Source organism: Odontesthes bonariensis, chromosome 4, assembly GCF_027942865.1.
Source record: "Odontesthes bonariensis isolate fOdoBon6 chromosome 4, fOdoBon6.hap1, whole genome shotgun sequence".
In the NCBI taxonomy this organism is placed as follows: Eukaryota; Metazoa; Chordata; class Actinopteri; order Atheriniformes; family Atherinopsidae; genus Odontesthes; species Odontesthes bonariensis.
The window spans coordinates 27,593,940-27,607,612 of NC_134509.1; the positions used below are offsets into that span (position 1 = coordinate 27,593,940).

Genomic DNA, 13,673 nt, shown 5'->3' on the forward strand with positions numbered 1-13,673 from the left:
AAACCAATATCTCAGTCTCTAAAGAATGAACTGCTTCCGAGCAACCTAAAAAGCCTAATTTTGCAGTCTAGACTTTTCTTTGTTGAAATAATGCCATCCACATTAATGTCCCATGCATCATCTGCCCTTTTGCAAGTTTAGAACTCCCCTAACAAAGAATGAGGAGCTACTTTGAACTCATTTTGGAGAGATGAAAGGAAGAGGGACTTGATGACACAGGAGCTAGAACAGATTTTGAACCTATTAGCCAAAAAAAAAAAAAAAATCATCATCAGCACTTTATCTCAAATAATTTGAAATAATAAATACCAGCTGGTGGTCTGTAATTCTATGTTGTAAGTAGGGATGTAAGAGTAGGCTCTTGAACTACAGTCATTAATTTCACCCACTGACGCAACATATAGAGGTAGCTCCTTTTCTGATGTCTTTTTCATTCACTTATTCACTTATAAGATGGATGTTCCAATCCTCAAGAATAAAACAACAATGCTTCAAGTTAATTCATGTTCTGATTACAAAAAATATTCTGTTGGGTAGCATGCAGTACAATACGGTGCAGTACAGCTATCAACTACCCCCTTTATTATTTTCCCTATTCTCATAATTATGTGTGGGGATTTCTAACAATTTGCAGACTTTTACTCAACACTGAATTGATTAGAAGTTCAAGCCCAAAGGTCAAAGGTTAAGGTAATGAGAACCTCTCAAAATTTTTCTTTGGGCAATAATGGAAGAATTTAGTCTCTAATTATGGCAGAATTTCATACAAAGTCTTTAACAGAAAAAAAATTGATGTAAAGTGATGTTATTTTATGTCTAAGAGGTCAACATCAGGATAAACATCAGAATATTCCACAAGAACATTTTTGTGGGCACTGACTTTACACCGTAACCAAGTTGATCTCATGAGAAAAAACATTAAACTATGTGGGTCCACAGCTCTAAATGTTGCAGATACACAAAAAGGAACTGCAAACCATACACCTACAATATTTTGCAGCATTATATAATTACAGAGTAATTTCTAATGTAACCTATGATGTTTTCTTAACTTAACCATCTTTGTTTAAAAACCTATCCCAATTGAAGTAGTCTATAACGTGTAAAACAGCAATGAAACACAGACAGCGAATGAGAGCGCAAAGAAACAGACTGAATGCAAGAACAACATTTCACTTTCAAAGTTAGTTCAAAGCACTTGTGGTCAGGATGGGACTTGAATCTCACTTGCCTGTTGTGTGCGTAATCCCAACATTCAAATGTATACTTTTTTGTCTGTAAAATGCGATGTCATATTCGCTTTGTGATTATTTGACAAAATGCTGTGACACTATGAAGTTACTCCATGGAGTAATTTTCATGTCCAGAAACATGAATAAGAAAGCAAAAATTGTATCAGAAAACAAAGGCCTATGGATACACTTCCATCTCACAATTCACAGCTATGAATCTGACACTACTGTGTTTTTGTCATGTGAACAAATGTACCTATTACACATTTTCAAGAGAATGTAGCGAGAGCAGATGTGTACCTGCTGAGAAGGGAACATATAAGGGGATGGACAGACAGGAAGTATAGGTGTGTGTGTAATCCAGAGTTGTAAATAAAGAGAACTGCAGACCAACAGATGTCTCCCGGCTGTAACTATATACCGACTGCCTAAACGCGGCATGTTACAGTGAAAAGACAGCTAACATCTGTGTTCCTAAGTGAAACAAATATACCAAGGCACTCTTGCTACTGGTGACATTAATCTATCCATATATAAGTTCCCACAAAATCTTCACATATATTATTGTGAAAAGACATGGATGTCGACAACCATCTGAATCATGCACAACTGCGAGGCTGTTATTCAAGTTCAGTGTTTACTCGAAACAACTATACAATAACTTTGACTTCTGGGATTCTGCTCATCGTATTAGGATCTGACTAGTTCTCACTAAAGCTGTGTTCAATAAGCAGCAACCACAAAAACTATACCCAAGCCCACCAATAATGTAGACTCAGTTTGTCCTCCCTGCATCTTCATCTATAAAGACCATAAAGCTCACACACTGTGTGTGTGTGTACGTGTGTGTGTGAGAGAAGGTAGGAGTTTGTCGTGTGTGGGTAGCAAGTAAGTCAGAGTGAGTTATGTAGTTTCACCATATGGAGACTGTTTTGTCAAACTGCCCCCTCCTTCAACCCAGATGAAAAAAAAACCTGATGAAGTTCACATGACTTTACACAAAAAACTAAAGACTGACTCATCCGTCCTCACAACGTTGTAGTTCGTATTAAATAGCAGAGCTCAATACTCCAAAAATCCCTTACAGTAAGAAGTGCCCACGTACTCTCAACATAAGAGAAATTAGTCTGGTGAGACATTGCAAGTAATAAAAACAATAAATCACAGTAACAAAACTATGATGGAAAAAAGGAAGAGAGAAAGCACACACAAAATGAAGCAACTCTTGAACAAAGCACTGACGGTAAACATGGGAGGAAAATATTAAGTTTAGATGTTGCATCACTGTCTACAGTCTTCTGCAAGACATGAGTCATCTTAAATCAGCGCAGAGCGAGACACTTCACTTCAGATGTTTGAAGAGACACGTGTGAGGAAGCGCTGGTCCAAGATTGTGGGAGTACAGCAGCTCTTACTTTACTGTGTTAACATGGAGGTAACTTGTATTGTGGGTGAATGTTCAGAGCTGTGGTAGCAGCACTGTCCACAGATCAAGACTGGTTCTGATTGTAACAGCTGGATGCCCTTATCATGTGGTTTAGTTGCATTAAAATGTGCCAGATCCATATAGCTCAGCGAGGCAAGCGAAGCGAAGACTGCAAATGTTGGAAAAAAAACAAAAAAACAACCTATAGGAGAAAAAAAAGTAAATAAAGCGAAAGTTTACAAAAAAACATGAAACTCAAAGAGGGAGAAACTAAAGTGAGAGAAAAGGAAGTGTCAGCTATTGGACGATAAGAAAATGCAGCAGGGAGTGTCCCTTAAACACACACACACACGCCAACATACAACCCCCCCACACTCACACACACTCTCTATCTGTAATGCTTCTTCCTCATGTCATCTTCATTTCCTCCTTATAACAGCTTGCCTCAGAAGCAATATTTGTGACACTTGACAGCAGGCAAGCAGACACAAGAGGTGAGGGAGGACTAAAATCTTACATTTGGAGAATCTTTTCCTTTAGAAAGGGGAACCACCAACAAAAAATAACAAGACACGGTGGGGTAGTTAAGAGAGTTATTTCTATTGTGTATTTTGAAATTATATTAGGAATTTATATGCTGGTCAGTATAACGAACAAGCTTCAGAGGACTGTGTGACAACGGCACTGTGCTGCTGGACGGAGCTGTGGAGGAACAATTGAATCCAAGGTAATCTCCCTTATACCCTGAGCAGAATGTGAAAAAGATGTAGGCAAAGCTTTTGGTTTCATTAGACCTGCTAGTGCTGTCTTTTCTTGGGTGGCTGAAAGGGATGTAGAAATGACTTTGTTTCCCAGAAGTTGGCTGCATTGCATGTGTCCTGCTTACTTCTTAAACTGTGTGTCTTTTGATGCCTTTTTGTCAGGTATCTTTCATTTTGTGTTCCCTGTTCGTTTGCTTCACTCAACCATAACCTTTTCTCTTTCAGTGTCTTCTTCTACGCTACATTGGCCCCTTTGACCTTTTGCCCTTACGTCTCTGGTGGGCTGTAATCTGGTGTAATGTCAGAGGGCGGCGTGGGTACCTGCCCCCAGGTGTTTGTGGTGGACAGCCAGGCCAGCTACGTCACCATGCCCAGTGTAAAGAAACCAAGGTGGGCCAGAGAAGGCCAGAGGTTTCTTCTCTTACTGGTGGGATTGTCTGTGCTGGGACTCATTATAGAAGGGTGTTTAATCTACAATCTTTACCAAAAAACTGAGGTGAGGCTATTGTCAACACCTTGTGTGTTTGTGAGTGTATGTTTGCATCCGCCTGCTTGAGTGAAGGAATAAGCTTCAGTACTTGGAGTGAATCTAAATTTCTTTGTTTGAGAATTTCCAAATTTTACTCTACGTCACACATTAACATATCAGTTTACAGTTTTCTGTGTGGGTCATCCCTTGCCGGCCAGTAATTGCAGAGGTGTTAGATGGGCTACATCTCTACTTCTGCTTCCCTTTCTGCTTTCGTAATGCTGTTTCATCACACACCTACTTGATTTATATTATGCCTCCTGCATATTATGTCATATACACTACAGCTAAAATTCTGTGGTTTTGTTTAGATTTTGCAGCAAAAAGCAAAGATCCCTACACCAGCTGCTATTTCAACCAATAGTGACTTGAACTCTTACAGCTACCAGTTAAATGAGAAACAGATCAAGTTATAAAAGCTATTTTATCTGTATTTGCATTACATTATAGCACAGTACTACTGTATACAAACAAACACAAATCAGCAGTTCTCTATTCAACATTAATCATTTCGATTTTTTTAAAAGTGCTTGTACGTATTTGTGTGGAACTCCACATCTCTACACCTCCACATTTACACTCTCATGTTATCTCCACAAGACACTTCCCGTTCTTACATTACTGGAACTTCCAAACCCACACAGATTCTCTTTTTCATATATCTGTGCACGTTAGCTTACTCTCATTTTACTTTTTCTTTCTCAGCAGGCATTTTCCCTTTGTAAATTCCATCACCTCTGCCACAACTTGTCCAATCCTGCAACATTTGGTCACCAGGTAATGTGGGTGTACAGAATGCATGTAGTATAGCATGGAGTCACGCTGCCTTTTTTGGAGTTTTGTTATTTAACCCTTTTTTTTTTTTCAGGATGGCACCTTATCTAGTCAGATAGGATCTAAAGGTAAGCACAACTTACTCACTGTTGTCATAATGCACTGTGCCTCATGTACTACAAAAAATGGCTGTCTGTCAAGTAAAGCCATGAAAATGTGAAGGATCAAATTACATAAGAAAAGATAACATGCTGTAACTATGAGCACGTTTTGTATTTTACCTTTTATACTGATTGATTTGATGATTGATTAACTGACTATTTACCTGCTTTTTTCAAACAGCGATTCCAACACTGTGGATGCAGACACAACAGAGGCCCTTTGCTCACTTGCTGGGTAAGAACCCTCACAACACTCAAAACTCAGTCATATATATGACCTCATTAGTTCATTTAAAAATCATCTAATTTTCAGTTTCAAAGTTTGAACAACTCCTTTTTTCTCACTTTTATCTTAGGCTCCAGTAAGCCTAGTGGGGAAAACAATGTGGTGCAATGGGAAAATGTGGGTGAAGCCATCATCCAAAATATGACATATGGCAACGGCCGACTGAAAGTCCAGCAGGAAGGTTATTACTACCTTTATTCCAAAGTGCAAATACATCCTACAGAGGATTGCAAGCTTATCCAACACGAGGTCATGAAAGACACCAGAGCCTATGGCAAACCTATAGACCTTATGAAGTCAAGAAGGTAAGTTGTTCTTTACTATACTTCCTTCCTCCCCCTTTCATCATGTTTCCTGTTATAGATGTTTTTACTCGCATGCCACCTGTTTGTAACTTCGGTTCTAGGTGGAGTTCCTTTTCTAACACCTTGGGCATGTTTCCTTTAGTAATCGCTGCTGGAGTACTTCAAAGGCAAAGCCTTCAGAAATAGAAGATCTGTGGAGCAGTTTCCTTGCTGGGATTTTCCACCTGCAGAGCGGGGATGAAATATTTGTCACATTGGACAAAATACAAGAAATGCGTCCAGGACCTACTGAAAACTTCATGGGGGCCTTTTTGATATTTCCGTAAAGGACTATAGGAATGTGTCTGTCCCACTTTGTTGACCATGTTCTGTGTTTTTATATACAAAATACATTATCTAATATATATTGTACTAGATGGATGCATTTCAGTGACCTATGAAAAGAAACAACAAATAGTTGTGAGAGTACCTGATATTCAGGTTATATATTAACAATTGACATTTAGCCACATATTTTGTTACTTGAATAAAATTCTAAAAAAAACAAAATGGGCAGTTGCATCAGTTGCAAGATACATAACAAGACAAGGGACACATTCAATGTAAAGATTTTGATAGTCAGGGAGACTGAGAAATATTTTTTTCTGTACTACATTGTGTTTGGAACAAGCTTGGATGCAGTGAACATGCCGACTAACCGCAATCAACCCACAATACAAAGCTGAAAGTCTACAGATATGCACCAAGCTCGAATGCCTCCAAAGAAGCATGTGTGAAGGGCAGGATGTGGTTGAGGAGGAGTTGAGAAAGGATGGAAGAGGAAGGGGGTGTAGGGAGGATGCTGAGGTGAAAAAGCTTTGTTTTGCTGACTCAGCTCTACAGACAGTTTCACAGACGACGCTGCATTTCAACAGCGTTGCAAATGAAAAAATAGAAATAAAAATCACAGAGATAAAGATGTCAATTAGGGTTTGGCAACCCATGAAAGATTTTCAAAAATGTTGGAAAAAAACTGAGATAAACAACGCACCACAGATAACTATGTAGACAGGTAGAGAGGCAGGTAACCAAATCACCACTCAGACAGAAATGTAAGTTAGCGGAAAGACTGACCTGAGAAACACTTGAAATATTTAGGTCATTTCCTGCTGCGAGACGCAGACAAACATCTGTGTGAAACAAACACACCAAATTGCTCTTGCAAAGTTGAATGTGAAAGCTTTTTAGTCATGAATAAAACAGATCATGTTATTGTGGCTCATTTCTTGTAGAATAAAACATTTGAAATGCATGTTTTGCTCAAGTACTGTTTGCAGGAACAGTTCTGAGATACTTGCTTCTGTTTAAGTCACTATTTATATTTTGCTGCATTTAAGGAGGGAACAATGTACTTTAAACTAAATTACATTAATTTGACATCTTTAGTTATAATCATTACTTTGACTATTACAAGTATACATTCATGGAAAAATATACAGCTCATAAAACATGCTGGACTTTTCTAAAAATACACAACAGTATGTGAAACATTTAACTGTAACTAGACCAAGCTGCAACAATACAGTGCTACAGTGCTACTCATCTTTAATGGATTTGCATTAATAAGCGTTACATTAGTAAAATAAGCTTTACTTGTAATGCTCATAGACTGTATGAGCTTTTCCTAAGTGAAGGTCCCCATTTTGTTTGGCCAATGCGTGTGCATAATGGTGCACACACATGTACACGGACCCAACGCCTTTCAGGCAAAACTGATTTGCGCCGCGCTCTTGTCTAATGGTCTCGAGGATTTGTAACAGCACTCATTTGTCAGTATAAACTTTACTTGTTGTAAAGGTCACTCAGCTCTGTTTTGCTCAACATGGCGACCTTTCATTGCACCCTGCAAGCCGTTGGAAAGAACGGGATATAGAATGCAGCTGTGCAATAAGCTGAGTTTCGATTGTGATTTTGGATTTGCAGTTAGAAAATGTGAAGAAGGAGGGTTTGAGGTACCCTGTTTCAAATAAGACATGATATGCATCAGAGGAATAGGAACAAATTTGCAAATTGTGAATGCCTTGACAAAAACTGAAATAAACGCCCCTGTGATTCACCAGCTATGTCTGGTCTATGCCGGCCAACAATGTACCAACATGACTGACCAGTATCTTTCCAGTAATGACATAATATCCCAAATATTCTCGGAAATTCAAATAATTCTTAAAGAATTCTTATTTTTGCTTGATTTTTTCCTCCACGTGGTTTGTTTCTGGTTAGGAAAAATACTTATTCTGCTGACTTACAACCATAAGCAATGTATACTATACTGCCACCCTCTGGCAACACTAGCCTAGATTTTTTTTGCTTTAAACCAGTTTATAGAAAAGTGTCTGATTTACATTTCTTTTTAGCATTTTTTTCAAAATGTAGCTTCATATTTGCTTTGTGAATGGAAACTGGACTATTTTACCATTCCGTCTGAGATGGCATGTAAGAATTCCTGCCAACAGTACCACACTAAATCACTGAGCTGACTGCGAAAACCAACCGAATGGCAACAGTGATCCAATTAAAGGGGAACTCCGGGGCATTTGAAGCGCATTTCCATTGCTAGAGGTTGTCAAATACTGACAGTAGGACACAGAGAGGTGCAAATCTGCGCTCCCTGTGTGGAGATCGCGCTGTTCGCACACCCTGTCATGCGAGGCTAATACGTGGTGGCTAAGGGGCAAATTCTAAACCTTCCATGTAAAACAACAACTTGCACACTGCAGAAACGTCACACCACTTTATAAACCATCCGACAATAAAGTCACAAGCCTTACCATCAAAACCATATGCATGGTTCTCACATTACTGGCATGGGGACGTTACAAAACAACTTTATAAACAGCATGTAACTCACCGGTTGGTTGTACGCTCGCGCATGTGAAAGCCCAAAAGAGTCGATGGACGATAATCCCATATACAAAACAATTATCTTCTCTAGAAAAACTGTGTTCAAGTATTTAAACCATTACAACAATATTACTGGGCATGTATTTTTGTAATGTTTTAAATACTTGAACGCAGTTTTTCTAGAGAAGATAATTGTTTTGTATATGGGATTATCGTCCATCGACTCTTTTGGGCTTTCACATGCGCGAGTGTACAACTAACCGGTAAGTGACATGCTGTTTCTAAAGTTGTTTTGTAACGTCCCCATGCCAGTAATGTGAGAACCATGCATATGGTTTTGATGGTAAGGCTTGTGACTTTATTGTCGGATGGTTTATAAAGTGGTGTGACGTTTCTGCAGTGTGCAAGTTGTTGTTTTACGTGGAAGGTTTAGCTCTTGCCCCTTAGCCACCACGTATTAGCCTCGCATGACAGGGTGTGCGAACAGCGCGATCTCCACACAGGGAGCGCAGATTTGCACCTCTCTGTGTCCTACTATCAGTATTTGACAACCTCTAGCAATGGAAATGCGCTTCAAATGCCCCGGAGTTCCCCTTTAAGACACCAGGGGTACTGGAGCCTATCCCAGCTGTCATTGGGGAAGAGGCGGAATACACCCCTGACGGTTTGCTAGTCCATCACAGGGCCAACAGAGACAAATGAGACTAACACCTATACATACTCTCACTCACAACTCTGGTCAATTTAAAATAACCAATCAACCTAACATGCATGTTTTTGGATGGTTGGAGGAATCATACCTGCAAAGGCCCAGCTGATATTCAAACCAGGAACCGTGTTGCTGTTAGGCAGCAGTGCTAACCACCACACCACAGTGCAGCCTAGTTAATGGGTTTTTACTTTAGTAAATGGGTATTTATAGAGGCAATCAAGATTTGTTTTATGTGTAAATAAATACATGTTTGGTTTTGATTAAGTGTTACTGGAATGTACATAACCTTGAGGTTAACCAAGCTTAAAGTGTTAGTTCGCCATTTTGCACATTAAGCCCTGTTTGGGGGTATTCTGGGATGAGTTAGAGATGTTCTGATCACAATTTGGACATTTGGTGCTGAACGGAGCATTTAGGTATCCACTGTTGCAGCCCCCCCACCTTTGCATTGAGTCAATTACCACTCAAGCAAACAATCATAAAACGGCATTAAACTTTCGTTTGCAGAGACATGAAACTCACCGTGTGGTCTGTGGTGGACAGCAATACATTGGCTCGAAAATCACCGCGAAATACGCTTCCAGAGAAGTTATATTACCATTATTGTCCGTCTTCATTGATTTGTATTGGTTTGACTAGTATTACTCCGCGCGTTGTATGTCGCTGGATGTCTTGCTGCTGCTATTCAACGGTGTCCGGAAAAATAGGTCCACCAAATGCTAAAACAACTGTTAGAAGGCACTTTTCGCTGCGATTTTCGGGTCAATTTATCGCTGTCCACCACTGACCACACGGTGAGTTCCATGTCTTTTCAAACGAAAGTTTAATGCCGTTTTATGATTGTTTGCTTGAGTGGTCATTGACTCAATGCAAAGGTGGGGGGGGCTGCAGCAGTGGATACCTAAATGCTCCGTTCAGCACCAAATGTCCAAATTGTGATCAGAACATCTATAATTCACCCCAGACTACCTAAAAACAGGGCTTAATGTGCAAAATGGCGAACTAACACTTGCGTTCCCTTCCTCATGAGACATTTACATGCAGAACTGGGCTTTAAAGGGATAGTTCGGGATATTTGACATGAATCTGTATGGCATCACCATAACCAGTGTCGTGCATTCAAACTGACTTACCCCCGACAGTGTCCTGTGAGCCGAGTTTTTGTCCAGTGTTGGTCAAGGCGAAAGTAGTCCGGCTTGTTTGCTGGGGTCAAGAAATTAGCGCGTTTTTCTTCCCAAAACAGTACGTGTGCTAAAGAGTGATTTATTTCATCACAAAAACCGAAGCCGGCAAAAGTCACTCCTCGTTATCACTTGGGCCCTATACTGTCTCTCATTGTGTATCAGTGCGCACGTCATTCTGACCGCGAGCTGTGCGCACGAGTCTTTCTGTTCTTTGGCAGTGCTCAACACTTACTCTGCAGACAACTGGCCATCGGGTCCAGCTGGTCTGGGACGCCTCTTCCAGTTGATCTTGGGAACATGGAAAAAAGTTCTCAAGACGCCTGCATTCAGGAGTGCAGGGAAGTCACCGTTATTTGTGATGCAGGCAGCAGCCGTTCCGCGGCTGCCGACATCCTCATCTAAGGTTTTGTATCTGGGGCATAACTAAATCCCACTCGTGTCAGCAGTAACATTCCACCTCTGTCTGCATTACTTCGCACTTCAAACAAGTGCACCAGGATTTGTCGGCCACCCTGGGTATCGCAGCTCCAGCAGTGGCTCCAGCTTCTGTTTCCATCACTTCTCTGTCCACCCTCTCTCTTTCTGCCCGATCTAAGTCCATTTGGCGAACTTCCTCCTCAGTATAAACGGGTTCATGAAGATACCCCCTTGGCTCTGAACGGAAGTCAATATGTTCCTCGTCGCTCTCGTTGTCAGACATCTTCCCGAGCAGTAAACAAAGTGAACTCGTGCGCACAGCTCGCGGTCAGAATGACGTGCGCACTGATACACAATGAGAGACAGTATAGGGCCCAAGTGATAACGAGGAGTGACTTTTGCCGGCTTCGGTTTTTGTGATGAAATAAATCACTCTTTAGCACACGTACTGTTTTGGGAAGAAAAACGCGCTAATTTCTTGACCCCAGCAAACAAGCCGGACTACTTTCGCCTTGACCAACACTGGACAAAAACTCGGCTCACAGGACACTGTCGGGGGTAAGTCAGTTTGAATGCACGACACTGGTTATGGTGATGCCATACAGATTCATGTCAAATATCCCGAACTATCCCTTTAAAGACCCCCCTTTAAAGAAAATCATGATTGAAATCTGTTTATATTTTCACATGCCAAACAGCATGACAAAATAGGCAGTCAACACTTGAGCTGACATTTTTCAGAACAGCTGCATAACAACAGTTTCCACAAGATGTATTTAGACAGTTTAACACCATCTCATTACAATTTGTAGAAAAGATCCACAACACAAAATATTGCTGTTTTCAAATATAGGCTCAAAATTGGTAGCATTACTATTTTATGTACTCTGTTTCCTACGTAGAGACACCTTAAATTTGGATTTAGATTAGATAGAACTTTATTGATCCTTTTGGGAGATTCCCACAGGGAAATTTAGATTCCAGCCCCACCATTACAGAAACATAAAAAAAAAGAATAGTATATAAAATTACACATGCAAAGATAGAAATCCTACATCCAGCTAGTGCTGGTGCTTCCCATCCTCCACCTCCTGATAACCCTCCTCGCCCCCAGAGAGGAGTTGTACGGTCTGATGGCGTGAGGGACAAAGGAGTTTCTGAGTCTATTGGTCCTACACTTGGGAAGGGGCAGTCTGTCACTGAACAGGCTCCTTGATCAGCACATCAATGTCATTCTCCTCCATATGTGTTCCTTAGTGATTATGTTTACTTTCACATTACAAAACTGTTTGCTTAGACGCAAACAAAAGTAAGGTTGCAAATCACGGACCTGTGAAGATCAGCATGCAAGAGATGTTTGGTTCCAGATGGAACTTGCACATTGCTTTCAACAGTCAAGGTGCTTTTCTATTTCCCTCCCACACAAGATTTCTTACTTTCCTGCACTTTCACTCGCAGATGGTCAGGGTTAGAAGCTAAGAGTACATGGAAAGGATTAGAATTAGAAAAATACACAGTTACACGATGCTACAAATTTTTACATTGATGTGTCAAGATTTCCCCCATATCACATGAATACTGCAAGACAGAATACAACAGTCTGAGGATACATTACCATCTCACAATTAACAATGCTTGTGACACACAGCTCCAAACATAATCAGCCAACGGAACCTGATCTGTCAACTCCTGCGTGAGACTTGTCATAGTTGAAAGTTAATATAACATTATCAGTTGTTTTCAACATAATAAAAAGATGCAGAATCAGAGTGTTTTAGCAGAGTTGAGTGTGAGCAGCTACAGACATTTGGGCAGTGAAGTTGAAGATGAGGAGTTACATCAAAGCCATTTTAGGCAATGAGTTGATCCTTTTCTCGTAAAATAAAAAAACAATCATGATGATTACAATGTTTGGTCAATAAAAATGTAGTCGTCAAAATCCCATTTGTCATCTCAATTTGACACATGAGATGGTATCAATTTGATTTTTTAAACGATTGTCATTAGTTTTTTTTCTATTTTCAAAATTGAAAAGAAGGCCCTGGGAAGATATCAGACATGCTTCCCCCCTCTCAGCTCTCTGGAAGGGCGTGTTGGTGTCTATGATTGATTGTCTGCAGCTGGCAGGATGCCACATTGTGGGTTTTATGCCATAAAGAAGTAGAGACAAAGTAATCACACTTCTGTTGCAGAGTACCTGCAAAGAATCCTGCATCTGCCAACCACACCATAAAGGCAAGTCTGCTTTTTAATGTGTTGCTGTGTAGCAGCTAAATAATTTTGTGTCTGAAAACTTGTTCCCAAGAGGATGTTTGTTGGGATACTTGCTCAATGTACACAAGAGGACATGTTTTAATGTTTTAATGTAATATGATAAGAGGAAGACTTCAGTAGAAAAGTGGTTTCATGTTTTGTGTTTGCTTTCTAACTCAGTTTGGCAGCATACAGTGAAACAAATCAATGTATCCTTTTTGTTTCCACATGATACTCCAAAGGAAGAAAAGGAAGAGATTATTTGAGAAGATATGTCCGCTGTGGTAGAAGGGAAAAGAAATCAATTGAATTTAAGCAGAATTTAAATCTAAATTTAAATTTAAATCATACATTTAGTTTAGTTCAATGTTTCCTTGTTGCAGTCTTCAGTGCATCACTGCATTTGCTGAATAGTGCCAGTTGCACAGTTGCATAGAAACCAACAAAGATGAAGAACTGAGTCACCAACATAGACCACAATCTGCACGTAATACAAATAAAACGACAACCAACTCATTAAAAAGTGGCTCCACTGTACAACTTGAGGTCAAAGAAACCTTTGCAGTTTGACTCTACTATAACCAACATGTTTAAGACACAATAATAACATGCGACCGTTTGAGAAAGTAGTAAGCGGTACTACTTCAGTGTCAGTGAAATCCTCCTGTTACCTTTACCTCAAAGATTTGATCTGTTTATCTCTTTTCTTGCTCTTCAGCAGCTAAATGCTCCTCTATGTATGTAACCAGTCAG

The 13,673-nt window shown here is 40.0% G+C and overlaps 1 protein-coding gene across 2 annotated transcripts; it reads left to right on the forward strand.

The window, feature by feature from the left end:
- The first annotated feature begins 3,056 nt into the window (after positions 1 to 3,056).
- LOC142379377 (tumor necrosis factor ligand superfamily member 14-like) lies at positions 3,057 to 6,684 on the forward strand. Of its 2 annotated transcripts, none has more exons than XM_075464523.1 (7): positions 3,057 to 3,385; positions 3,645 to 3,915; positions 4,654 to 4,725; positions 4,817 to 4,850; positions 5,065 to 5,118; positions 5,240 to 5,474; positions 5,617 to 6,684. In XM_075464523.1, the coding sequence occupies exons 2-7, from the start codon at positions 3,718 to 3,720 to the stop codon at positions 5,798 to 5,800; spliced, it is 777 nt and encodes a 258-aa protein (XP_075320638.1). In that variant the 5' UTR covers positions 3,057 to 3,385; positions 3,645 to 3,717; the 3' UTR covers positions 5,801 to 6,684. The 2 variants fall into 2 exon arrangements, with proteins under 2 accessions (XP_075320638.1, XP_075320639.1); XM_075464524.1 differs by having other exon boundaries at positions 4,657 to 4,725.
- Positions 6,685 to 13,673: the final 6,989 nt, after the last annotated feature.